Genomic DNA, 27289 nt, shown 5'->3' on the forward strand with positions numbered 1-27289 from the left:
AATAAAACTCAACCGCACGCCTTACTAAGTCGTATTAACGCATGGGAACAAGATTCTAACGCATGGGCATTTTTATTTATATGAGATGTCACCAGCAGTGTGGATTCTGGGTAGTAAATGAAGTGGCTGTATTTGCCTTGTAAACACGGTGACCTCCTCCTGCACGGTTGATCTCAGCTCCTGAAGAACTGCCCTTTAATGGGCCCCCTGCAGATTTCAGAAGAAAGCGGGCGTCTACAAACTTTTGGACGCTTGAAGTATGTGAAGAACAGGGACACGCGTTCGCCCGCAGGCGGCGCAAGAGAGCTACACTTGAGCATCCTGAACGAACTTCTCTCACACTGCCCCCCCAACACCAACACCAACCCCCCACCCCACCCCCCCAGCCATCACCCTCCTCATCAGGTACGGCCTCCGAGCGTGACATGTGTCGAATAGAAAGTGAGCCCCCCCGCGTTTCCAGCTGAGCGCTTTTACTCTGTCGGTGCGCGCGCGCGTGCGTGCGTGTGCGTATAGGCTTGCGCGCGTGCGCGTCCTCGCGTGTGTATGCGCGCGCGCGCGTGTGTGTGTGTGTGTGTGTGTGTGTGTGTGTGTGTGTGTGTGTATGTTGTTATTATTATCCCGCCTGCCTGCTCTCCGCGCCGCTCCGCTCAGAATGGCCAGATTCACCCAGACTGAAGCGAGAAGGCAGCAGCAGCAGCAGCACCAGCCTCCTCCGCCGCCGCCTCCGCCTCAGCCCCAGCCTGCCCACGCCAGCGCGCTCCTCAGCGGACCGGGGGCAGCACCGAGCCAGCCGCCAGCGCTCGTCGTCCCGCAGCAGCCCCAGTACGCCCAGATCACGTTCGCCAAACCCATGAGCGGCTCCGAGGCCGTTTCCATACACGCGGACGGCGGCACCATGAAAGACCAGGACGCCATCAAGCTTTTCATAGGACAGATCCCGCGCAACCTCGAGGAGAAGGACCTCAAGCCCCTGTTCGAGCAGTTTGGGAAAATCCACGAGCTCACCGTTCTGAAGGACCGCTACACCGGCATGCACAAAGGTAAAGAGGGGCTTTAGATCCTTCATTATCACGACACTTTTTTGGGGGGCGGGTGGGGGGGCAATTTGATAGTAGCGTTATTAACGATGCTTCAACGCATCTGGACGTCATTTTTGTCGCACGACTGTTTCCCACATGTCCGACGGACTGTTGCTCTCCGCCTCATTTCGGACACGAGCTCTGTTTCTCATCTCTCGCGCACTTATCCGCACGTCGGGCTCGCGACCTGGTTTTTGTGCGTGTATTGATCTGCGATGTCGTTTGGATCCCGCTGATGACGGACCCGGCGCTTCTGCTCGGCTTCGCCCGTTTTAAAGGGCAGTGAGCGCCGTCCGGGCAACGGGGTCGCGAGCTGACAGCGAGCTGGTCACTCCCACTCGCACATTTTGCACGGTGTGCGTTTGCGCTCGCGGAAGTAGGGCAGCCCCGCGCGCACATAATGCATATGATTTAGGACCCCCTCACAATCCCCCCAGCCCCCGCCCCCCACCTCCGCCGCTTCCACCACCGTCTTGTATCTGCTCGCCGTCGTTCTTCAGCAGGACGGAGCACTTTGTTTAGTAGGAGAGCGAGACGCTGTTGCGTCGCGCGCGCGCGCCGCACGAGACAATGGCGCTCGTGCGAGGTTTTTTTTAAAGGGAAAAAAGAAAGACGGCTCGTTTATTTACGTTTCCTCTGTAAGAAAGCGAGAAGCCTGGCGCCCCACAGGCGCATAAACACGTCGGTTAACGCGTATTGGTCAAGGTTATGGCACAGGACGCAACATAAAATGACGTTTTAGTTGTTTTTTTGGTGAATAGTTAGAAACTGAAAGCGTTGGATTTGTGGAGACTGTTCAAGGCAGTGGCGCCGTTAGATGCGTGGAAGGCAGTGATGGAGGGAGAAAGCTGCGTCCAATAATAGTGACGCACGACTATTAAACAACAGCACCTCCGTCCATACAGTGGATTTTTTTGACTTGACTGAATGTTCTGCTTTCAGGTTCTTGCTGGAACCTGCTGGCATGCTCCTGTTGATATGTCAGTTACATAGTTATATATAGTAAAGGAGCAGTCCAGCGTTTTAGCCTGTTCTATAGTGGTCAGTCATCACACAGTGACCCCCAAACCCCCCCCCCCCGCTTAGAGAAGAGCACAAACACCACTGACTTGAAGCACGTGTATAGTAGAAGCCACTGAGCAGGTAAAGCTTCAGCATCTGGCTGCTGTGAGTCGATGCAATTTCAGCTCCTTTCTAAGTACAAGGATATTAGTGTCCCTAAGAGTCAATCAGAGAACCTGTTGTTCAGAGCTCAGATACAGAAGAGTGCAGTGAGCAGGTGCTGAAGAGGCTCGATCGGCTTCTAATTTAAGCGAGTTTGAGCAGGTTTTCTGCTCTGTACTGAGTGCAGTGAAACGGTGGTGAGCTGTGAGCTACAGATGCGGCAGAGAGAGATCAGGGTGAAAAATGCTGGAGAATTACTTTAACACGTCATGATCACGTGATGAGGCGAGCTTACTACTACGACCACCTAACAGTGACCGTTTAAGGGAAATATACCGAAATACACTCATCCTCTCTCTGTCTCTCACTTCCTCGTGTCTTATTCTCTCTCCCTTATTATCTCTTGCTCTTTTCTCTCTCTCTCACACTTTCTCATCTCTTATTCTCTTTCATCTCTCACTTACTCTCTCTCTATCTCTCTCTCTCTCTATCTCTCTCTCTCTCTCTCTCTCTCTCTCTCTCTCTCTCTCCTCTCATTCTGTTTTGTACGTTCTCTCATTCTCTCACTTTCTGTCTCTTTCCTCTTTCGTTTGTCTTTCGGTTCTCTCTCGTCTCTTTCTACTGGTTCTCTTTTTCTTACTTTCCCTTTCTCCTCTCTCTTATTTAATCTCTCTTATTCTTTCTTTTACTCTCTTTTATTCTCCCTCTCATTCCCTCCTCTTTCTCCCTCTCCACTTTCTTATTCTCTCCCTTTCTCGTTTATTTTCTCCCACTCACTCTCTTTGTCTTCTTTATCTCTACCTCTCTCTCTTGTCTCTCTTTTTATTCTGTCTCTCACTTTTCCTTTCTCCTCTCTTTTCTCTTCTTTCTTTCTTTCTTTCTTTCTTTCTTTCTTTCTTTCTTTCTTTCTTTCTTTCTTTCTTTCTTTCTTTCTCTCTATTCTCTTTTATTTTTTCTCTTACTCCTTTATTTTCCCTCTCATGCCTTCCTCTCTCTCACCCCTTTCTTTCTTTCTTTCTTTCTTTCTTTCTTTCTTTCTTTCTTTCTTTCTTTCTTTCTCTTCCTTATCTTTACCCCTTTCTCTTGTTTATCTGTCTTCTATTCTCTCTAAATAGTCTTATCGCTCTCACTTTCTCTTTCACCTCTCTCATTTTCTATCTTACGCTCTTATATTTTTTCTTTCTCTCTCTCACCCTCTCCCGTATTCTCCCTCTCTTACTCTCTCTTCTCTTTCAGTCTCTCTTTTTCGTTTTCCTCTTCTTTTCTTATTCTCTCTCTCTCTCTTTTCCCAGTGACTTTTTCAGCTGTCTTACACACTCGCATGTATGTATACGCGTGTGATAAATGGTGTGTACCTGTAGTTGGACTAGATAGGCTGACTGAATCAATGCAGGACATCTGCTTCACCCTCTCACTCTCTCTCTCTGTCGCGCTCACACTGCTGCTGTGTGTTGCCTCCTGTCTCCCTGCTTAATTGTTCCACTATGGCTGCGTTAGTGTTGAAATCACATTGATTTACAGTTTGGAGACAGCATGTTACAGTAGATTAAAGAATACAAAATCAATGCAGTAATAGTGAGAGGGGTTAGTTACAGAGAATGACACTGTGTATGTGTGTGCTGAGAGATAGCATAGGCCACAGGGGGACGGCGGAATATTTATGTAATTCTGGCTTGTATTCACTCCCCTTTAACTGTTTAAACATTTAGGAGGTATTATAAGGAAAGTATGTTGATAGTTAATGTCTTGTTTATATATGAGAAAATGTACATAATTTTATCAATCTCATATTGAAGTTTTGGTTAGAAATTAGAACCTAACATTGAGGGCCCCATTTTTCCTTGTGCATGCACTGACTGACGCATGTATAATTTACATTTACATTTACATTATTTAGCAGATGCTCTTGTCCAGAGCGACTTACCAGAAGTGCTTTGTCTATCTAGAGAAATTATCTCAGCTAGTTACCAATAGGTTAGAGAGAAAGCTAGTCCTGAGCTCGGATACTGCCGGAAACAAAAAAGTCCCTGTTGATACCCAGAAATAAAGGAAGAGTTGTGGTTGGTTAGTGTAGTGGTTAACACCTTTGCCTTCTATGCTGTAGACTGGGGTTCAATCCCCCACCAGGGCAAGCACCCTACACTATACCAATAAGGGTCCTTGGGCAAGACTCCTAACACCTTCCACCTTGGCCTACCTGTGTAAAAAAGTGTAAGTCGCTCTGGATAAGAGCGTCAGCCAAATGTCGTAAATGACCACAGAACAGTGCAATAAAATATAATACATAAGTACAATACATTACAATCAATACTTAATTCAGTGCTCATTTAAGTGCTGTATAAAGAGATATGTCTTCAGTCTGCGTTTGAAGACAGCAAGAGACTCTGCTGTATGCACAGCCAGTGGGAGTTCGTGCCAGTACGGAGCACAGTGTAAATGCTCGTCTTCCAAGCGCCTTGAAGGATGGCTGCTCAAGCTGAGCTATACTCAAAGCTCGAAGGGCTTGTATAATCATTCCATTTTTTTTCCAAGAGTTCTTGGGCAAGACTCCTAATGCCACATTGCCTGTTGCCTTTGAAAGATGCTCTGTTAAAAATCCATAAAATAAATATTAAGCAACACAGCACAAGTTACACATGATGTATTAAACGCGGATAGAGGTAGTCAAACAGAAAGCAATCAGCAGAATGTATATACTAGATGTAATGTATATACTAGATGTATATACTAGAGCCTGATATAGAATTTTAAGATTGATACGGCTTTTGATATTTCAGGATTAAAAAATCGGACATGTCTGATATTTCAGCCAGTATTCCCTTTTTTCTTCAGCAATACAAAACGAAGATTTTCTCCGATGTTTGTTATGTGTAGTTACAGTATTGAAGCGTCACCAAGATAACATGATGTAATCCAGTTTAAAATAAACATGCAACTTTGGGAATTCACACTGTAGTGTTGCAAACACAAAAACATCTGTTGGATTATTGTTTAAAGAATTTAGTGATTAACCAAATTACACGCGGGAGCATCTGAGCATGTTACTCATAACTGTGCTGGAGCTATTTTTAGAGAGGTGAATAAAATCTTACATATCAATGCGCACTACACTCTAACAAAGTAGTGCCACAACACACACACTACACGTCTTATTCACCAGCATCTTGGTTGAATTTTTCAGTTACACCTTAAATGATGCAGCAGTTACATTCTGGCGCCTGAGGCTACTGCTGTAACTGCTGCCTCTTTTAAGGTGGAATGGGAAAATTCAGAAAACTGACTTCAGCATCGTCATTTAGGTAGAATAAGTTAAACATTACAGTTCGACTGCTCATTAAAGTTAGTCGTTTTCTCCTCATAAACATTGGCTAGTGCATTTTTTCCAAAGTGTTTGCGCTTTCAAGAATATGTTCACCAGTCTCACTTTCTTTGGATTCCATGATTTATCTGTCTCTTCGGCTGCTTCTCTTCGGGTTGTTCTCCCACATTCTTGCTAGCTTTGGAAGCAGCCAATCGCAGGTGATCTTTAGAAATGTGTAGATGTATTTCTATAAATTGGCCTTACTGTTAACATTGCATCTGGGCTATAGGAGCAAACTGGTGGGGCAGCTGTAACAACAGTGAACTAAAAAACACCAAAAATTATTTTGGGATTCTTTTTCATCAAAATCTTCTTTTGCACTTTTTTTCTTTTTGAGCATTTCATTGTTGAGCTCTGCTTTCATATATCGTGCAAAGTTCATAACACTACTGTTACAACACTAAGTTGTATGCAGCCGCCAGTCAGCATCAGAGCTGTTGTGTTGAATAAATTGACCAATCAACAGTCACAGAGATTGGTGTACATGAGTGATCAGGTTAATAGGGTAACATCAGATAAATAAAATACAATAAAAGCCCTGGTAAGCCTGCACATTAAACCTCCTATTGTTGGCAGGAATACAGAATATAGGTTTTGTGCATGGAGAAGAGTGTTAGAGAGTGATGAACAAACGTAAGCGGCACGTTTGTGCGAATTGCTGAAGAACCTAAAACAGCAGCAGTTATTTTTCCTTTTATAGACCTGGTTTACTATGTTTCATCATTAACTCACCGTTCTCTCTCTCTCTCTCTCTCTCTCTCTCTCTCTCTCTCTCTCTCTCCTGACTCTCTCTTTCTTCCCTTTCCTCTCTTTCTGTTCCTCTCTCTTTCCACCCCTTAAAGAGCGTTTGGCTTTTAACACCTCATCCTCATATCCAACAGCATCTATCTTTAATTCATTACGTAATCTCGCATTAGCACAGCGTTCAGCACTCAGGTAGTGGCCGATAGAGTAGAGAGCCGGCGTGTGTCCATCACGCAGAAGTAATGGAGCGCTCAGGCCTTCATACAGCTGCTTGTAAATATTGTAATAAGCAACAGGGCTCCCTCATGAAAGATGAAATGTGGCAGATAGATGGTGACGAGAGCAGAGAGGTGGCTTGCGCTCATTCACATGCACAAGGTTGCACATACCTCACTACATTTATGCATAGGCACATGCAATCCGACCCACACAGGTTCAACAGCACAGTAGAGTTGGACCATATAGGAGTGTGTGTTCAGCCTGTAAATGACCATGCATTAGATTTTCATTCTAGTATTTCTTATATTTTATTTTTTATAAAGAAAACACATTGTAGTGGCTCTTCAGCTCTTCAGAGTTTCAACCAGATACCTTTAACCTTCCCAGGTTTCCCCATGGCTTATACCAGCCAGCTCTAGTGAGTCCAAATATAGGATAAAATGATCTACTTAACAAAGAGTGTAATTTGAAATACATATTTAACCCGTCTTTTTCCACAGATGTTGAAATACATGGTGATTTTGATGTCCAGTGTGAGTCAGTTTGCACACACACCAAATTACATGGCAAGCTTTTTCATTAAACAGCCTCTTTTCAAAGGCACATTCATCAGTGCCTGTTAGCTAGGCTTGAAGCCAAGTTTGACATTGTGTGTTTTTTTTTAGTATTGTTTTTAGTATTTTCTAGTATGTTTTATTCTAAGTATATACTATATTTATTTTATTTTAGCTCAGTATATGTTTGTTTTTTCTGTTTTTTGTTATTTCAGTATTCATTTTTACATATTTAATACATGTTAAATAAATATTAAAGTGAATTCATTTAGTTGGGAGTTATTACATTTTTTTTAAATTGCATTTTTTTGCTCTAGGGCTAAAAGGGTGGAACTGGGGTAATACTACTCTCTTTTGGGGGGGGGGAATACCTTATGATTTTTTAATCAGCCAATAAATGTGTGGATCTATTACATTTTCTGCACTGAACTGTCACTGCATCTCTATATTTTGTACATCATTTGAACACAGCAGATCTTATACATTGTGTTATTTGGGATGAATAATCCAATAAAAATTCTCCAAATGACTTTAATCTCTTTATGTTAGTTTACGTAAAATTAAGAACATTTTTTAGCCCTCTCCTTTAAATCACGAGTACTTCAATTTTTTTTATGTTTTGGACAGCAACAATATATGACATTTTTTTTAGTCAAGAGCTGAAAGTTTGACTGTTTTTTCTTAGAAGCTTGACTTTACATCAGGGTTTCTGCCCATTTTGCTAAAGCTAAAGAACAAAAACTCATAAATTCTGAATGTTTAAAAGCAAAAGTATGATTGATTGACTGTTGCAAATAAATCAGTTGAATCACAACTTAAACCTTAGTGCTTTAACCCACTTCCAGAACAGTCTGGAAAAGGAAACTTACATAACCGAACTAAGAGGTACGTTTTCTAAAAGGTAAATTAACAGAATCATATAAAACATCTTAAGAATAATGGAACTTTCCTTCAAGATTCTTCAAAATGTCAAAATGAACTATTTTGACGAAAGTACTAAACTATCTTGCTCATATGTGATGTGGTCTACTTAGCTGGAAGGTCCAGAAATGCCAGGGTTTTTTCAGTCAGGTTTTCCTATATTTAAATATCCACCACGCAGTGAATGGATGACATTAGGCTAGGTAGCTCGGTCATTACTTCCCCTGACGCCATCCTGACTTTTACTCCCGGAATGGTTCCAACCCATTTTCAGGCCTGGTTTTTGCTACACTATTCACAAGTACTTATGTAATTACATATTTAATCACATAGTGAATAAGGTAATTGCATTTACATTCCGTTTAAATTCCGTAGAGGAGGTTTGAATCCACACATCTGACTTTTTCCCTTTGTTCTGATGCATAAATGACAAATGTTGCAAAAATGGGCAAATTTAAATCAGAATAAAATATCTCCTCTTCTACATTCAAACATGCTATTGATTGTTGAATTGAACATGCTATTGACTGTTGAATCCCCACTTTCAATATTTCTCAAAGTGATAAGATAAGAGTGAGAAATAATCAATATAAAATTAAACCAGCAGCGATAACTGTAGCTTCTAAGGGTTATGAACAATTGCTAATAGAACCGTTCATAATGGCAGTCCCTATGGGTATATTTTGGGGCTGTTCATAATTCTAATGTAGTTATTAGAATGAGAATATTTCGATATGATTGTGTAGCACCCACTGTTTTGGCTCACTTTGCTGGAGGTAAAATGATATAGAAGGTTTTATAGACCTTCAGCCCCCCTACACAGTGATCATTTTATTTCCATTTTATGTTCATTCTTCCTTCCTCTCTCCTTCTGTCTCTCATTCTCTCTCACACACACTCTGTCTCTCTCCATCTTTCTCTTTCTCTCTCCTTTCACTTCTTCTATCTTTCTGTTCCCCTGTTCCCCACTTTCCTGCTTGGGCTAGGAGGAGGTGGTGGTGGAGGTGTTATCGAAAGGGGGGTTGGGGATTTTAATGGGAAATGATGAGAACAGGTGATAACTATCGCGTCTTTCCCCACAGTGCAGTATTGATTTGAGTTTGATACGGGCCAGATACCAGCTGAACAGCTGAGTGCCCAAAAGAACTTACAGGCCCAACAGAAGTCTTCAGAAACCGTGCCCCAGCCACCCCACATAGTGGGCCCTCATCCCACATAAGGGCCCATATTTTACTTGGTTTTTGTACTCAAAATAGTCCGGATTGATGCATGACCATTTTCAAATGTCTTTTTAGCCTTTAGAATTAAACAGACTGTTTTTGTTACTGTGCCATTATTGCTGTCTTGCGTTGTGCCTCATTCAATAAGCTACAGACTGCAGTAACAACACTCCTTATTACGTCATTTAGTGATGGGCCTTCTGGCTGTTTTCAGAGAGCCAGGTGAGTTGGCTTAGCTCACCAATAAGAGTCAAAGAACTTTCAGTAGTATTAGTTTTTTTGTTCCCAAAACTGGCCACGTTAGTAGCTTCATTGGGTGAATTTCAAGAGTTCACAAGACAGGCAGACAAGACAAATGCATTAAATCCATCAAGCAGACCTCAACAAAGAAAGACAGCTAAAGAAGAGACTCAGAAGAACTAATGAGGTGCATTTGGAAACACAGCTAAGAACTACATGAAAGACTGAAGAACAAAATTCTAGACAAATTAAAGCTGCAGTCACACTGGAGTGTCACCTTGCACCTCGCATTTTCTTTGCAGGGGTGGTACGAAAGTCAGAGCTCCGGCAGTTAAGTGATGTTAAGTGGTTTTGGAGGGATGTGTAGTTCAGTAAAAAGAGTCAAAAGTAACGCTATGCTGACTGTGGAGCAGTTTTAGAAGTAATGCTTGCACAGCTCGCCCTCTTGTTTTTTTAGTGACTGATATTCCCAAGGGTTGGCATTGTGGCATTATGGTTAGTGCCTACCCCTCACACCTTTCTGTGTGAAGTTTGCATGGTCTCTCTATGCCTGTGTGAGTTTCCTCCCACCAAAGACATGCAGTCAGTCCAATTGGCCTTAGGTCTGAGGGTACATGTGATTGTATGTCTGTGTCTCTGGCCTTTGATGGACTGGCAACCTGTCCAGCGTGTTTCTGGCCTTCTGCCCAATGACTGCTGGGATAGGCTCCAACTCCCCACATGACCCAGAAGGATAAGCGGCTTAGAAAATGTGGTATGTTTGATGCTTCCAAGGTTTGTTAATTCACAGAATTGAAGTCCACATAAGTTAATCTTCATGACTTTGGCAGAAAGTGAAATTTAAGGCTACTAGTGGCAAATTCTTTTCTATTCAAGGTTAGAGTATATAGATTCAAATGTATGTACAATATAGTGAATATTAGCAAAAAACAATAAAGTTTATCTGTTTGAACATTAAATATCTTGTCTTTGTAGAGTATTCATTTGAATATAGGTTGAAAAGGATTTGCAAATCATCGTATTCTATTATGTTTATGTTTTACACAGCGTCCCAACTTCATTGGAATTGGGGTTGTAGGAACAATTCGATTTTGAATTATATCACTCCCTATTTAATCCCCATACTGTGTTTCTTATGGTAGATCCTAGTAGTTTATATGATTTTGTCTATGATTATGTAATATTAGTGCATTTAGTTTCTAGTAAATACTTTACATGTACAAGATGTAACAGATGCTTGGATTTGTCATTGTTCAGAATGAAAGGATATTAGCTTACACTGAGAGAAGTAATGCATTGATGCTATTACTTTTTCAGTGTAATAGCATTATATTAATGTGGTTGTTTCTACTGTACTTCTGGTTTTACCCCTTTTTCAACAGGCCCTTCCATAAATCTTTGTGTGACAGAACAATACAGATGACTGCTGTCATAGGGTGTTTACCTCTGCATGTACTTTTCCCTTAGCGCTCAGTGGCTACCGCTATACTGTGCTATAAGAATAGAAAGAGGGCCCAGGTGTGCACTTTGAATGCATAAACATGGTAACCTCTTGTGCGTTCTCTAAAAGAAATTTAGTGCCATTCCCTGTGTGTGAGTGTGTGTATGAGAGAGAGAGAGAGAGAGAGAGAGAGAGAGAGGAGGAGGGAGTGATTAGTTCTACATGAGGTGGTCGGTGCACTCTTGACACACAGCTTTGCTTGGAGGGCCAAGGTTGGGCAGATTTGAATGTGACTGACTTAATTAAGGTTTACAGGTTCCGCTAGACTACTGCATATATAATGCCACTCATTACAAGGCAATTATACAGGAGCCGGGCGAGTATTGTTGTTGGAACAATGAGTGAGAGAGGGAGGAGGCTTTTGAAAAGAAGCCCCTCTCTGGGCCACCGTGGTTCATCAAAAACTTTGCTTAATGATTCACCAGCTTGCGTTTGATCTCTAAGGATTGCTACACGTAGGGAATGTTGCTTTTTTTGGTTGTGAAATATATGCTTGTGTCTAATTCAGTATGACAGCACTTCTCACCACAGCTGAAATGGTGGTATGGACTACTGACACAGCACAGGGGAACCAGTGAGAAGGTTTCTGATCTTTTTAAAGTTGATATTGACATAGCGGTGGGCCAAAATATCACAATAAGCCAGGACATTTTCATGATACATGATATGCATTACAATATTCCGTTTTTTGAAGTGCGATAAAGTCACGTTTAAAAAAATGCTAGCAGAAACCATGAGCGGCATTTTTATCCAACACGTGTTAACTGCAACCGTGTGACCCTAGAAACCGTCTGTGAAGTTCGCAGGATGGCTGAGCGGTCTAAGGTGCTGCGTTCAGGTCACAGTCTCTGCTGGAGGCGTGGATTTGAATCCCACTTACTTTTCAAACACCTTGTGCTCCAATTTATTTCCCTGTTGTGGGACTAATGACGAATTGTCTTATCTTAGGCCTATTTATGATTTGTAATATAACATGCAGTTGGCCAGTGTTCTATATTTATATACCAACAATAGCACTATGTAGTCAGAAAAGCATATGGTCACGTAATATAATTTATCACAAGAAAGCTAAATATTGTCATATTGCCCACAAACGTACATTTATGTAATAGTTCCTTTCTTTGCTGCTTTGTACAATCCAGTTTCTTTACTATCCAAAGCTGTTTCAATGAAGCAAACCATGTCTGCCACAAGTTAGCATTTTGCAAACCACATGCAAAATCATCGCACACCTCAAACCACAATCACTGTCAAAGGTGTTTGACATGTGTATGATATGCTGTTATCTACGAAATTGGACAAAAGTACAGACAAACATCAGACTTCAAATAGATGGGACATGAGCATGTTTACAGCTGGGTAACATGACCTTTCTTTTTAACAACACTTAATAAATGTCTGAGGACTCAAGACACCAACTGGATGAATTTTAAATGCAGAATGTTTTGCCATTCTTTAATTGTGCAACTGTATGGGGCCTTCACTGATGCCACACATTTTAATAGGAGACAGGCAGGGCAGTTAAGCACCTGCTTTCTCTGATTACACAGCTATGTTACTGTAACGTGTTGAATGACTTTATGCTTAAATATATACCCCACAGACTCTGGCTTTTGAACTTTATGTTGGTAACAATGTGGATGGTCCTGTACTTCTTTGGCCCAAAGAACATAACGGCTAATATTTCCATAAATAAACTGAAAGGTGGACTTGTCAGACCACAATACCTGTTTCCAGTGTTCAACAGTTCATTTTAGCTGAGCTCACATATAGATTTCACTGTGCATGATAAAGTCTTAATATGCATTCATGGATGCAGTGATGAACAGTGTTTATTGACAGCTGTTTGTCAAAGTATTGCCAAACTCATGTGATTGTATCCAACACAAAAGCATGCAGTGCCATCTGAGGGTGACACGCTTCCCTCCGTTCCCGCTGCCTTCGCCTCTTAACCTCTGGACTCCAGTTCGCAGAACTCAACGCCTGATGATATGATCTCAGGATCCCCTCACATGACTGTACACTGTTGTGCCTCACCTGAATATTGATTCTTTGCACCTGTTCCTTGTTACGGTTTCTTGTTAGTTTAGCACATAAGCCCAGGCTTTAGGTTAGCTCTTTGTGAAATATTGCCTTTGTTTTCCAAAGCCTTACTGTGCCTTCTACTTGTCTGTTTGCCATTTCCTCTATGAACCTTGCTTTGTTTTTGACTTTGTCTTTTTGCCTAGCCTTTTGAGTATTGTTGTGATCTCTGGTTTGATTTGTCTCAGTTTTTTGGACTGTACTCATGCTTACCATTTTAGTGTATTGGTTTTTGGTTTTGGAATGGCTATGTGTCTGAATTCTGTCGGAGCCTGCCAGAGGGATCGAAGGTCAGGGGCATTCGGGTGTGGTTTTTGGCCTTGCTTTTATACGTAGAGATGCCTCAAAGTTCCTTGAATTTGAAATATTTTGAAATGTTATGCACCATTGCATGAAATACATCACCTCTTTTAAAATGTTTCCAGAACACTGAACAATGTTCCTTGTCTCAAATTGACCCTGTCCCAACTTTTTTGGAAAGTAATGCAGGCTTTGATTTCAGAAAAAACAGTAGCTGATAGCTGATAAGATAAAACATGAAATATCTTGTTTCATACTGTATTGTTTACATATAGGTATCCATACGTGGATTCATATATATGGCTTTATACTGCTTTTCATTTTTTTTTTGCTATTCACATGCTGTACCAACCTTATTGGAACTGGGTTTGTAAATGAGGACCATAGATAAGCTTCTACTTCTTGTTATCTACGTTAGCCTCGTAGCGCACGTTTAAAAAGGAAATAGAAAACTTCAAACACCAAACATGTCTTTGCAGATTGCATTTGAGAAAAGAACAAAATTGGGTAAATTTGGGTTTTAAAAGGTGAGTTACTGAGCTTGGGCTTCTTTGGGATACAGAGCAAGAGAAGCCTTGGAAGGAGATACTGAAGCTAATCAGAAAGGATGAGGCCAGTGTAGAGAGAGAGAGAGAGAGAGAGAGAGAGAGAGAGAGATGGGGTATTAGTGCTGAGCTGTGGAGAGGAAGGGACACTGTCTGTACAGGGCAACACTCAGCAGAAATCACACACACACACACGCACACACACACACACACACACACACACACACACCATGGATTTGCTCCAAACTGCTGAGACACAGACCACGTTATTGTGTGAATGTAGAGTAGCCATGTAGCAGAAAAGAAAACCTCAGTAAATGGATATAGTAGGGAGAGAGCGAGAGATAGTGAGCGAGCAAGAGTGTGTGTTTTCTGGCTACCGTTAGTAGTGTCTGTGCCAGTTTGCCTTTGATCTCTGACTGACACACTGCTATAGACTCCTGCAGCCCCACTGTTCATGCTCAAGGCCTTGCAGTCATTAGCTTGGTTGCTAAACCTCGCTCGCTCGCCAGGACCACTGCCCTCGGCCTCACTCAGTCTACAGCTCTCCACAGCCTACTGCACATACATACAGAACATGACTTTAAAAGTCTGACTCCTCAAGAAGTTGGACACTAGATTTCAACTTTAAACATGTCCTGCCTTTTGAACAAAAGACAGACTGAAATGAATAGTGATAGTATGTGATTAGTACATAATAAAATCAGTTTAGCACTAAAATGTATTACTATTTTAGCAGTATCAACATTATGCATACACCCACCGGCCACTTCATAAAACTACCTACACTCATTGCCTATTTTATCAGCCCCATTTAAGGCTGAAATATTGATCGTTTTTATATCAAAATTGCAAAAGAGTGCAGTTTTAAAACTGCAAGATTTGCCATTTGTATTATAGTTGTACAGTCAGCTTCTGTGACATCACGACCACCAATAACTGGCAGGACTGCACACTGTGTTAGGTGTTCAAATATCCGTAAAAGTCCATTCTTCAATTTATACCTCAATTAATCACAAAACTGGTCAGAAAAATCACAATTAGATATTTTTCCAAAATTGTTCAGACCTCCACTTACGAGATAGAAGCACTTTGTAGTTCTCCAATTACAGACTGTTGCCTGTTTATCTGCATACTTTGTTAGCCCCCTTTCACCCTGTATAAAATGAACTTGAGCCTTGTGTTTTTGGGCTTTCCTTGCTGTTATTCTGTAGCACCATTCTGCTGATGCTGTACGACGTGATGCAGCATGTTCAGTGTGACAGTCACAGACAGTATTGTCTGTAACACTGATCACTCAGAGTGAGAGAGAGAGCAGGACGCAGCAATAAAAACGTCAAACTTGATGAATGTATGCAGTGGTCATTGGAAATCATTGACAGTGAATCTGTGGGAGGCCAAGGTGTTGAACAGAAGTCATCAAGGTCTTGACCCCTTCCACATCAGCTTAAGACTGCCTCCTGAATTCTGAGAGACTGCCCCCCATACTGTCCAAATATGGATCATTCATCATATGGATCAGGTATGATTCCAGGGGAACCAGCTAGGAGCCAGAAGAATCTGGCTTGATTGACAGCTCTGATCAATGTAGCCATCAGTCCTGGAGGTCTTCTTTCACACTCTCTAACCCCGTTCCATATCTCCCCTGAGGTCGGTGTGACCTCCTTGGGGCGGCGACATGGGATCAAAGGAGGCGCTTGGGCAGCCTGAGGGAATAGCTAAGCTCTTTAAAGACTGATCTATCAGTGCAGACCCAGCGGACCTCTGACTGGTTGCTGCTGAAGGACGTTGAGATCCAGGATGAAGGAGCAGGACAGCTTCAGCATCCCATATTGGGACATATACTGCCCATGAAAAGTTGGGAGACACAAAGCTTTTCAAATCATCACACACTTCAAGTTATTAAGTAACCTCAAAGAGGCTTATGTGTTTTTTTTACACTGGATTATAATAATGAATGAAAGGCTCATAGCTTTAGTGCAAAACTAAAGCAAACTTCAGACACCAAACACCTCTTGGCTGATCGACTACATTTGGGGTGAGAGAAAAACTCTCACTCTCCAAATTTTTGCCCTGCTGTCATTTTAACATGTTGATGAGTTTGTGGGTTTATTTGGGAATCAGTATTTGGGAATATTCGCAAAGGCTGCACATTATAGTTAACATAATAGCTAGCTGTGGGCAGTCATGGGCTGGAGAGAGCCTTGTGATCGGAAAGTTACCGGTTCGATCCCCAGAGCCAACAGTACGTGACTGAGGTGTCCTTGAACAAGGCACCTAACCCCCAACTGCTCCCCGGGCGCTGTAGATAGGGCTGCCCACCCTTCCGGGCAAGTGTGGTCACTGCCCCCTAGTGTGTGTGTGTGTGTGTGTGTGCGCTCACTAGTGTGTATGTGGTGTTTCACTTCATGGATGGGTTAAATGCGGAATTGAATGTTCCCCATTGTGGGACTAATGAGAGTCTCTTATATTCCCTTGTTATGATGTCAGCACTAAAACCTTTCAGTTATCTAAACATGCTTTGGCCCAAATTATTTTCAATAGGAAAAAAAAACAGTTTGGAAAAGTGTTAAGCCATTATTTAGGAAAACCTGTTGATACATAACAATTCATAACTTTGATCAACATGATGCTGTAGAATATGCCCAAAGTAACACATACACACACACACACACACACACACACACCTTCTAAGTCACTTATCCTTCTGGGTCGTCAGGGTAACTGGAGCCTATCCCAGCAGTCATTGGGTGGAAGGCACAATACACCCTGGACAAGTTGTCCAAAGTAACCCATTAGGAAATAGATGTTTTATGTTAGCAAAACCCCTCCAGGCATTTTTTCATACTATGTAAGATATGTTGTAAGATTTTTTGTTGTTAAAATGGAAAGAAGTGGTGTTTTTGTGGAGAAGAAAAAACAAGCGAAAATATAGTGAGAGCGTTTCTGGAAGTTACCATGTAAAACTTGAAATAATCATTTAAAAGGCAGAGGTGTGGGGTCTGATTTCACACATAATTACATATGAGCATTATGTACACAGGCTCAAAAATAAAGTTCCATGTTTAGGTCTCAAATTCACCATGAATATTACACTGATGACAATAATAGATAATTCACTTTGTTGATTTATAGTCATTGTTGTTCGCGAATAAAGTAGACAGACTGTTGACAGGCAGTGTATACATGCAAAAAAAAAGTTTTCTTTTTTGATGTACAGACTGATAATATGTCAACATTAATTGCAACTGCATTGTTTGAGGTTAGGGAATATATGCTCTACTCTATTTGATTGAATATCATTATGTGGCATAATGACATTTCATACAGCATTTTATTTACGGAGTGAAGAGGCATTAGTTTGCATCACAGCGTAGTCACAACACTTACGCATAGATATGCATGGATTTCTCCAATTTTCTCCCATTCTTTAGGTGTGTGTGTGTGGAGTTAGGGGTTTTTCTCACCGGCACTGTGCCGTTGTGGAACACTTTGATCTGAGCTGGTGACATTAAAGTCAAACATCAAAGCTGCTTCCCTGCTATTACACTACGCCTCACTCACTGCCTGCTCTCCTGTACTCTCTCTCTCCTTCTCTACAACTTTCTGCTCTCTCTCTCTCTCCTTGCTTTTACAGTCTTTACAACATTGCCTTGCTTTAGACTAATTAAAGTAGAGCTAGAAGAGAAGATGGCATATGAATATCTTTTTTGTGCATTCATGTATGAATAAATAATTAGAGTGAAAGCTGTATGTGTCCATAGATGCAGATTGTTTGTTAATATATATATGCATGTATCATTATGTACACCTGTTACTGTCTATCTTTAGTGATTATATATGCATGTATATGTGACTTTGTGTTTGTGTGTGTATATACATATGTGTATATGTATGTCCATATGTGAGCATACCTGTAGTTATACACTGCTCAAAAAAATAAAGGGAACACTTAAACAACACAATATAACTCCAAGTAAATCAAACTTCTGTGAAATCAAACTGTGCACTTAGGAAGCAACTCTGATTGACAATCAATTTCACTGCTGTTGTGCAAATGGAATAGACAACAGGTGGAAATTATTGGCAATTAGCAAGACACACTCAATAAAGTAGTGGTTCTGCAGGTGGGGACCACACACCACTTCTCAGTACCTTTCTGCTTTCTGGCTGATGTTTTGGTCACTTTTGAATGTTGGTGGTGCTTTCACACTCGTGGTAGCATGAGACGGACTCTACAACCCACACAAGTGGCTCAGGTAGTGCAGCTCATTCAGGATGGCACATCAATGCAAGCTGTGACAAGAAGGTTTGCTGTGTTTGTCAGCGTAGTGTCCAGAGGCTGGAGGCACTACCAGGAGACAGGCCAGTACACTAGGAGACGTGGAGGAGGCCGTAGGAGGGCAACAACCCAGCAGCAGGACCGCTACCTCCGCCTTTGTGCAAGGAGGAACAGGTGGAGCACTGCCAGAGCCCTGCAAAATGACCTCCAGCAGGCCACAAATGTGCATGTGTCTGCACAAACGGTTAGAAACCGACTCCATGAGGATGGTATGAGGGCCTGACGTCCACAGATGGGGGTTGTGCTCACAGCTCAACACCATGCAGGACGCTTGGCATTTGCCAGAGAACACCAGGATTGGCAAATTCACCACAGGCGCCCTGTGCTCTTCACAGATGAAAGCAGGTTCACACTGAGCACATGTGACGGACGTGACAGAGTCTGGAGACGCCGTGGAAAGCGATCTGCTGCCTGCAACATCCTTCAGCACGACCGGTTTGGCAGTGGGTCAGTAATGGTGTGGGGTGGCATTTCTTTGTAGGGCCATGTGCTCGCCAGAGGTAGCCTGACTGCCATTAGGTACCGAGATGAGATCCTCAGACCCCTTGTGAGACCATATGCTGGTGTGGTTGGCCCTGGGTTCCTCCTAATGCAGGACAATGCTAGACCTCTTGTGGCTGGAGTGTGTCAGCATTTCCTGCAAGATGAAGGCATTGAAGCTATGGACTGGCCCGCCCGTTCCCCAGACCTGAATCCGATTGAGCATATCTGCTACATCATGTCTCGCTCCATCCACCAATGCCACGTTGCACCACAGACTGTCCAGGAGCTGGCGGATGCTTTAGTCCAGGTCTGGGAGGAGATCCCTCAGGAGACCATCCACCACCTCAACGCCCAGGCATTGTAGGGAGGTCATACAGGCACGTGGAGGCCACACACAATACTGAGCCTCATTTTTACTTGTTTTAAGGACATGACATCAAAGTTGGATCAGCCTGTAGTGTGTATTTCCACTTTAATTTTGTGTGTGACTCCAAATCCAGGCCTCCATTGGTTAATAAATTTGATTTCCATTGTGTGGTTGATTTTTGTGTGATTTTGTTGTCAGCACATTCAACTTTGTACAGAACAAAGTATTCTATAAGAATATTTCATTCATTCAGATCTAGGATGTGTTATTTGAGTGTTCCCTTTATTTTTTTGAGCAGTGTATTATAACTGAAGTTTGGGGGAGGAGCATGGCTCCTTCTTTCAGTCCAACGGCCGATAAGTTCACATCCTCACCTTTAGCTCCCGTGACAAAGTGTTCGCAATCCCCACCGCCACCCCATCTCCTCCCAATTCCTCAGTCCTGCATCAGTCCTACTACAGCTATGAGAGGGGATCTGGCCTTCTAACTACAGGCAGAAGCTGCCCAGATATCCAGCCCAAGTTCTCAGAGTTCTCCCTCTCCTTCAGTCAGTTCTCCCTCATACTACCACCACATGTTGAAGGCATGGTCTGAACTCATAAAATACGTATGTGTGTGTTGGAGAGGGGGCACAATTGCATGTCGCTACTGTCTGAACAAACCTCAGATCTCCAAAATGGTACCTTTAAAGGAGAACAAAAAAACATACTTTACGCAGGCTAGGGTCCGACCAAGGCAGCCTGCGGTGCGCCTAAGTCAGATACAATTCTTTGAGATTCGATCTCTCCGGTTCCTGGGCTTATTGGAAAGGTCACATCACACTCTTCTTGTGGACTTGGCTTCGTCACAGATTTTGAAAGTCGAATTTTTATAGTCGCTTATTGCAAAGCATTTCTTTTTCCTCTGGTTTTATTTGTGACATCATCAGCGATTAGACAACGTCAACTCAACTTTCATCACTGTGGGCTCTAAAGTCGTGCATACCCTACGGCCTACTTCTAATTACTCTGTAACATTGCTCCATTTTCCTCAGAGGTGTGTTAATAGACGTGACCGTGAATTGGTAAAAATACAAGCGCATTGAAGCAGCTTCAGTCACATACCAATTTTTTTGGGACGTAAGTTATTCAGTTAAATTTACTTACAAAACCTGACATAAATTTGGCTACAGAGATCATGTGTGCAGAACTGCGTGTATACATGAGTGACAGAGCGAATGAGCTTGTGTGCATGTGTGTGTGTGTGTGGGCAGCAGCGTGTGGGCGTACGCAGTGATGCTTTAATCCTCTCTCTGTTCTCCAGGCTGTGCGTTCCTCACCTACTGCGCCCGTGAGTCAGCCATCAAAGCCCAGAATGCACTGCACGAACAGAAAACTCTGCCAGGGGTACGTATTCCTCTCTCTCAGTCTCTCTCTCTCTCTCTCTCACTCTCTCTCTCTCACACTTACACTCTCGCTTTCTTTGGTGACTCACACAGGCTTGCAGTCAGGGAATAAGAACCACTCCCACTTCAGCCTCTTTCTATCACACACACAGACAATATTGATATGTAAAGCTGCAGATTACTAAACTGCCTCATTTAAGAAGCATACGCAATGTATACACATCCAGTTCTGACGTTGTTGTGCCTAAATATATGTGTAAATCAGCTCAACCGTAGATGTGACTGTGCTTCTACAACTCAGAATATTGTAAAATATCTGTGTTCAATTCTATCTTCATCATTAATTGACTGTCTCTAATAACGAACAACTTATTAGCTTTTGTTTAACATTGCATTTTATGTCATATTCGTGTGCCACTATAAATATTTGTAAGTATTTACCCATCTGCTTTAAGACTTAGCTCTCTTGAGTTAATAGCTTTCTTCAGCCTAGCTTTACAAGCCTACACTTTGTCCATGTCACTGTCAGCATTATGAGCCTATACATTTTTAGCATTACACTGTCAACAAGATAGGCCTACATATTGTTAGCATCCCTGTTATTGGCCTATATATTGCTTGCATGACTGCTGGTATTATGAGCCTATATATTGTTAGTATCACTGTTAGCATTACGAGCCTTTTGTTAGCATCTCTGTTAGCGTTTTGGGCCTATGCATTGGTAGCATCACTGTTAGCATTACAAGCCTCTACATTGTTTGTGTTGCTGTTAGCATTAAGAGCCTATACATTTTTAGCATTACACTGTCAACATGATAGGCCTACATATTGTTAGCATCACTATTATGGGCTTATATATTGTTTGCATCACTGTTGGTGTTATGAGCCCATACATTGTTAGCGTCACTTGTAGCATTACATGCCTTTTATCATCTCTGTTAGCGTTATGAGCCTATACATTGTTAGCATCACTGTTAGCATTATTTACTTTTAGATTGTTAGCATCACTGCTATGTGCATATACATTGTTGAAATCTATATGTTAAAGAATCTACATTTTTTACATTAAGAGCAGACACGTTGTTAGCATCATACATTGTTAGAGCCTATATGTTGATAAAGACTACACATTGTTGATACCATGAAATAGTTCCAAATAGCAGTGGTCCACCTTAATTTGTTTTTGTTTTAGAATGTTAACTGTATATTCGTACTATTTGTATATTTGTATACTTTTATAAAATGTAATAAATACATTTTTCAACCAGATTCCACAAGCATGACAATGACAGGCATATCTTGCAGGCACCAAAATGCCTGCGTAGAATTACTTTTCTGAATTACCTCCCCACTCGGAACCTTTTTGTGTCCTGGGATGCCTTCGTTCCTCCATTAAGACTGTGGCCTGTGCCCAAGAATGAGGAGGACTCAGAGAAATGATGGTCCAATCGAATCAGCCTCCTCTGAGTGTCTCCCTAATGACCGGAGCCATCACAGACGACATTCAACACATTAGTCACTTATTTGTTTGCGTGTTTGTTTTCTGTTTCTTTAAAGTAATGGCTCGCACGCCGTCTGCCAGGGGATATGCTGTGATAGATATCGCCCTGTCTTTCCCACTAATGGAGTTATGATGTGCCCCTGCCCTTTGCTTTCGGCTCAGAGGGAGCTAGCGCTCGGTGCCAGGCTGATGTGGAGAAGTTTGATATTGCCTTGTAGACAGATAGAAACTTTATTAATCCTAAAGGAAATTGCATAGTTACAGCAGCGAAAGGAGTACAAACCCAAGGCTTTCAAGATTACTCAATTGAACTCCATTATTCAAAAATGTATATAATTGATTAAAGGAGAAGTGTGTAATATTTAGTAGCATCTAGCGGTGGGGTTGCAGATTGCAACCAACTGAGTACCCCTCCTTCACCCCTCCCTTTCCAAGCATGTAGTAGAACCTACAGTGGCCGTCAGGTTTTCTGTCATGTCCTGTCCTGATTTTGTTTTGCTTCTTTATGTTTTCGCTGGAATCTTTAAAAGGCTACACATTGTCATTGTTCATAAATAGAAAAGCATTGCCAATAGAATGGTATGCTTTGCATTCAGTTTATCCCATTTTTGTGTAACCCCCTAATGTCCATTGCTTCCATTCTATATCTCCATTCCTCACTCTTTTAAACTAAAAATAATAATTTAGCAATTTTCTATTGTTTGCTGTGAAGTTACTGAATAACAGACTTTAGCATGGAGAAATACATAGACATAAGTTGTTACCTCGGGAATGCTGAAAACTTAAAGTTGATGAATTGTTGGGGTTCAGACTGAGAAGATCTCAGTCTGAGAGCTCACAGACTCCACAAAGATTGTCTTTACACAGATTAAATTGATTTTATATGCCATGCTAGGCTTCCAATTTGGATTTTGCATTTGCATTAGAATTATGGCAGGATGTGAGATGGGAAAATAACTGTAGACAAAAAGGATTTTTACACATGAAGAGCAAAAAGAGAGAAATATCCCAACAAAGTCTTTAGTGAAATACGTATGTATAAAATTTTTAATAGATTTTATTACGGTATGTTAGTAATATCTATGTAGTTATATAGACTATATACCAACTGGTTTGAGGTAAGTGTATGATGATTATGGCATGTAGTTGCGAATGACTGGGTGGAGTGAAACTTTGCTTTATTTCATTGCAACCTGATGAAGAAAATGTGCTACTACTTAAAGCTACACTGTATAGGTATTGGGGATTTGGAGACCTCTCTGGTGAAAATGTGTAATTGCATGCAACATTAATTGCAAGTGGATGGATCTGATGTTTGTGAATGTTGGTGAAGGATGTGTCTTCCAAGGATATAAGTGAATTATCTACTATTGCTGTCTTCATCAATATAATATTGACTTTGCTTTTCAAACCTAAACATTGGGCCAGACCTTCTACCTAAGATATGGTAAGTAAAACTCCATGGACACCATATTTTAGCATGTTTTTTTTTTCTTGTCCTCACTGGGTAATGTTAGTTATTATGATTTTAGCAAAGAATCTCACAGTCGTAAGTGTGACTTTAATAACTCAGCAAATGATGTGTGATGATTTATCAGTGGGGTGTAAGTGATGCTATTTAGCAGCTATTAGCTTTGAATTGTTATCAGCCACATTAGCCTCATAACTCCAGTGCAAAGCTAAAGAAGCAAGCTTCAGAAACCAAACATTTCTTGATTGCCATCTCTACAGTTTAGGTGGAATGGAAAAAATAAAAAATGACGTTAATTTAATTTTTTACAAAACATCAAAAAGTTGCACATGAACACCATTCCTTTAACATAAAAAGTGCTGAGGAGCCACATATCTAAAGATTGCACATTTGTATTTTATCAGGGGACTGTATGTTAGTGATTCGGGTGGGGAGGTGTGTGTCAAGAGTGTGGTGGGGGGCGTGTTGGGCTGCTGTGTGAGGACATGTACACATGGTGTGCTGTCACAAGCAGGCATGAGGGTGTGTGTTCATACACTCCCGGAGGGTCTATTCCTGCCACCACACCAGCTGCCTCTGAGAGAGAGAGAGAGAGAGAGAGAGAGAGAGAGAGAGAGAGAGAGAGAGAGAGAGGAAGAGAGAGAAAGAGCACGATAGGGGCAAACGAGCATAAATTGTTCTATAAAGGGACAAGGTAGATTTATGTAAAGGGTTTTGACCATTAATCTTGTGGTCACACACAAGGGCACACAAAACCCATAGGCATGCAAATAGACTCTCCAGTACACATGCATGCAACCTTTACTGACCTACACATGTGCCCTCGGACCCCACGTAAATGCGTCTCGTGCGGCACTGGCTTTGCATTCTCCACTTCTAGCTTCCCTGACGGGCACTTTAGATGCCTAAGGTCTATGTGGTACTGAATTAACCTAGCCGTGCTCCGCCCTCAGATGTGTTGTCACATTGGATTCTTATAGAACATTAGCAAAATATTGTATCAACTGTAAACATACACTGTAGTCGCCAAGTATGAATAATTTAATTATTTTGATGAAGTGCACTAGTTTCTTATTAGGTTCAGTGAGTTTTCTCATTGGGTCTTGGATGCATCAATTGTAATGCACTTTGTTTAGAGCAGCTACACTAGGTTTCTGGTTTAAATGCTACACGACTGAGTTGCGCTATGAAGTTATAATTAACCCAATCTTGTTAAATTAGAAAGCAAATTTACCACGCTAATGTTATTACATGACAAAAAAAAAGCTACATCCAGTCTATCCTAACACTCCATCCAGCTTGTCCAACCTTGCGACACCCGCTAGGACAGAAAATCTTTGTGGGCGGAGCATGGATGAATCGTTTGCCACGTTTTATAATTGTGATTGTTGTTATTTTTTTCTGATTGGAATGCAGGCCCAATTTGCCCCAATTTCTCTTGTGGTTTGTATGAATGAAGCCCACTTTTAGAACAGGGTGGTTGCCTTTCAGTACGCAAAAAAGGATATGTGCTACTTTTTTCTGTGCATGTGTGTGTATTTGGGGTGGGTCACTCTAAAAAAGGAGCATAAGGGAGGCATATTTTTAGGTTCGTTAGCCTATTTTGGGTGGAGGGCTGAAGGCGCTCCTATACCAGACTAATGTGCTGCTGAAGGGAAGGCTTAGGCTGGCCTGAAAAGGCAGGGTGTGGGTTTTAGTCACTCCCCAGTCATTGGCACACATGTAATAAATTGGTTGGATGTTTATAAGCCAACATTGCTCATTTTTATCTGATGCAGATAAAATGAAGTTCGAATAAAATGTTCTGGCTAGTGTAATAGCATGAAGCACTGTTCACTATATAGTTATGGCCACTAAAATAATTTAGGCTAACTTAGCTGCTGTTTTCTAGTTTTGCTAACGCTTCAGCCCATATGTAGATGAATGCGTTACCTTGTCATGGCACTTTGTCGTGGCAAAGTGGTTCTATAATTTGGAGTGTTGTTTTAAATATAGGAGTGGATGAAATAAGCTTAATCAAAATGTGTATATTACTACCAATCAATCAATTCAGTTACTTTATTTTCTGCACATTCACAAGTATCTGCACATATATGGTCACATATGAGGTTATTATTTATGTACACATGACCATCTAAGCATCTATAGGCTTTTGCGGTCAATTGTCAAATACAGACTTTACCAATGGGATAAACTGAGGGAAAGAGAGAGGGAAAGCCGGCAGGAGGGGAAGAGATAGAATATGCAAATGCAGGCAGTAATGAACAGGGTCATGTTGACAGCTCCGAGCTGTTTTGTGTGTGTGTGTGTGTGTGTGTGTGTGTGTGTGTGTGTGTGTGTGTGTGTGTGTGTGTGTGTGTGTCCTCTGAAACCAAAACGAGATCAAGACTCTAACATCTCCAAAATACATCTTTCTCAACGTGGAGCGTCAGAGTAGTGGGGTCAACCAGAAAAACGAGGATAGAACAGAGAGAATGAGAGAGATCGAGGGAGAGATAGAGAGAGAGAGAGAGAGAGAGAGAGAGAGAGAGAGCCACACAGCTAGAAGTCACACGCTCATTCTGCATTCATACAAGACATTAACGGACAGCGGGGATGTAAGCTCATTATTTTTTCATCTCAAATGAAAGAGCGGAGAGTGAAGGCAGACAGGGAGGGCGAAGGACAATCCCTAAAGATGAATTCACAATGACAGCACATTTGGTGCCTCCTTGACCTTTGACCCTTTGTTTTATGTGTTCTTTTCCCTTTCTCAAACCAACAAAACCAGGTATCTTCTCATTTTTGTTAGCTATAACAAAAATGTCTCATTTATTGTTCTTTTTAATGTCATGGACTCTTGTGAACTCTTGTGAAGAATTCCTCATTGTCTCAGTTACCTAAGCCCTCTTAGGCAAAGGGATTACAAGAGTACAAACTGATGATTATCCTCTAGTATCCTGTCAAACTTAGCCTCTGGTCAAGAGTCTTCTGCCTAGTAGAAGTAGCCGCCAGTCCTGTCAGTCCAATCAGGTCACCTATCGTCAAGCACTAAGTAACTCAGTTCTATCTCTTCTATTGCGTATCTTCATATTGCAATGTTCATAGCTATGTCTCAATACCTAGTGAGCAGTAAGGCTATCTGAATTCTTAGATACCTTAAGTTCTTTTTCTGGGGAGCCTGCGTGGGGGCAGTGGAAGAATGTGTTGGTATTTGCAGCCGAGTCTGCAGTTCATGTAACAAAAGGCAGCAGATGTAAGTGTGATATGCCTGTTTATCTCCAGTGTGTCAAATCAAGTCTGGCGAAGGAATTCGAATGTGACCGTGAAACAGAACAACCTTACATAACGAAGGCCGCAGGACAAGTTACAACTATTAGCTTCTGCTGCAGGCAGTGTTAGCTTATACGCGTCTTTCATTTATATTTATTTTTTTGTCTTGCTTGACCATGATTGCATCCCAGAAAAGCTAGTCAGGCATTTTTTAACCCCTTGAACTCTAATTCCTTGCCTAACACTCATAACCACATACAGTACATAATGTTATAAAATGGTGTGGAAGGTATCTTATTTTGGTTGTTCTGAGGCAGCACTGTGTCTATCATCTATCCTTAATCGATAAGGCAAATCTAGTGATGCAGCAGTGAACTTTCTAGAAAGAGTTTGCCAGAAACAAAGTGGCAAGCAGCAAAGTCATGTTGATATATAAGCTGTTTAAACCAATATATGGTTAATTTACTGATATTTTTGGTCATAGAAGAGAACAAATATCTAAAATTGTCATCATTATGTAACCAGTGTCTTTTCCATATTAGAAACTCTAAGCTGG

General features: G+C 41.6%; 1 protein-coding gene across 1 annotated transcript in view; it reads left to right on the forward strand.

Moving 5' to 3' along the window:
- Positions 1-590: 590 nt before the first annotated feature.
- The window catches only part of LOC108444550 (CUGBP Elav-like family member 5), a 225685-nt gene continuing 198986 nt past the window's right edge, over positions 591-27289 (forward strand). The window contains exons 1-2 of the mRNA XM_017725772.2: positions 591-1043; positions 20428-20510. Of these exons, the coding sequence (XP_017581261.2) occupies positions 605-1043; positions 20428-20510 (522 nt within the window). The 5' untranslated portion in view covers positions 591-604. The remainder of the gene's footprint in view (positions 1044-20427; positions 20511-27289) is intronic.

Source organism: Pygocentrus nattereri, chromosome 19 (assembly GCF_015220715.1).
Source record: "Pygocentrus nattereri isolate fPygNat1 chromosome 19, fPygNat1.pri, whole genome shotgun sequence".
NCBI classification, from domain to species: domain Eukaryota; kingdom Metazoa; phylum Chordata; class Actinopteri; order Characiformes; family Serrasalmidae; genus Pygocentrus; species Pygocentrus nattereri.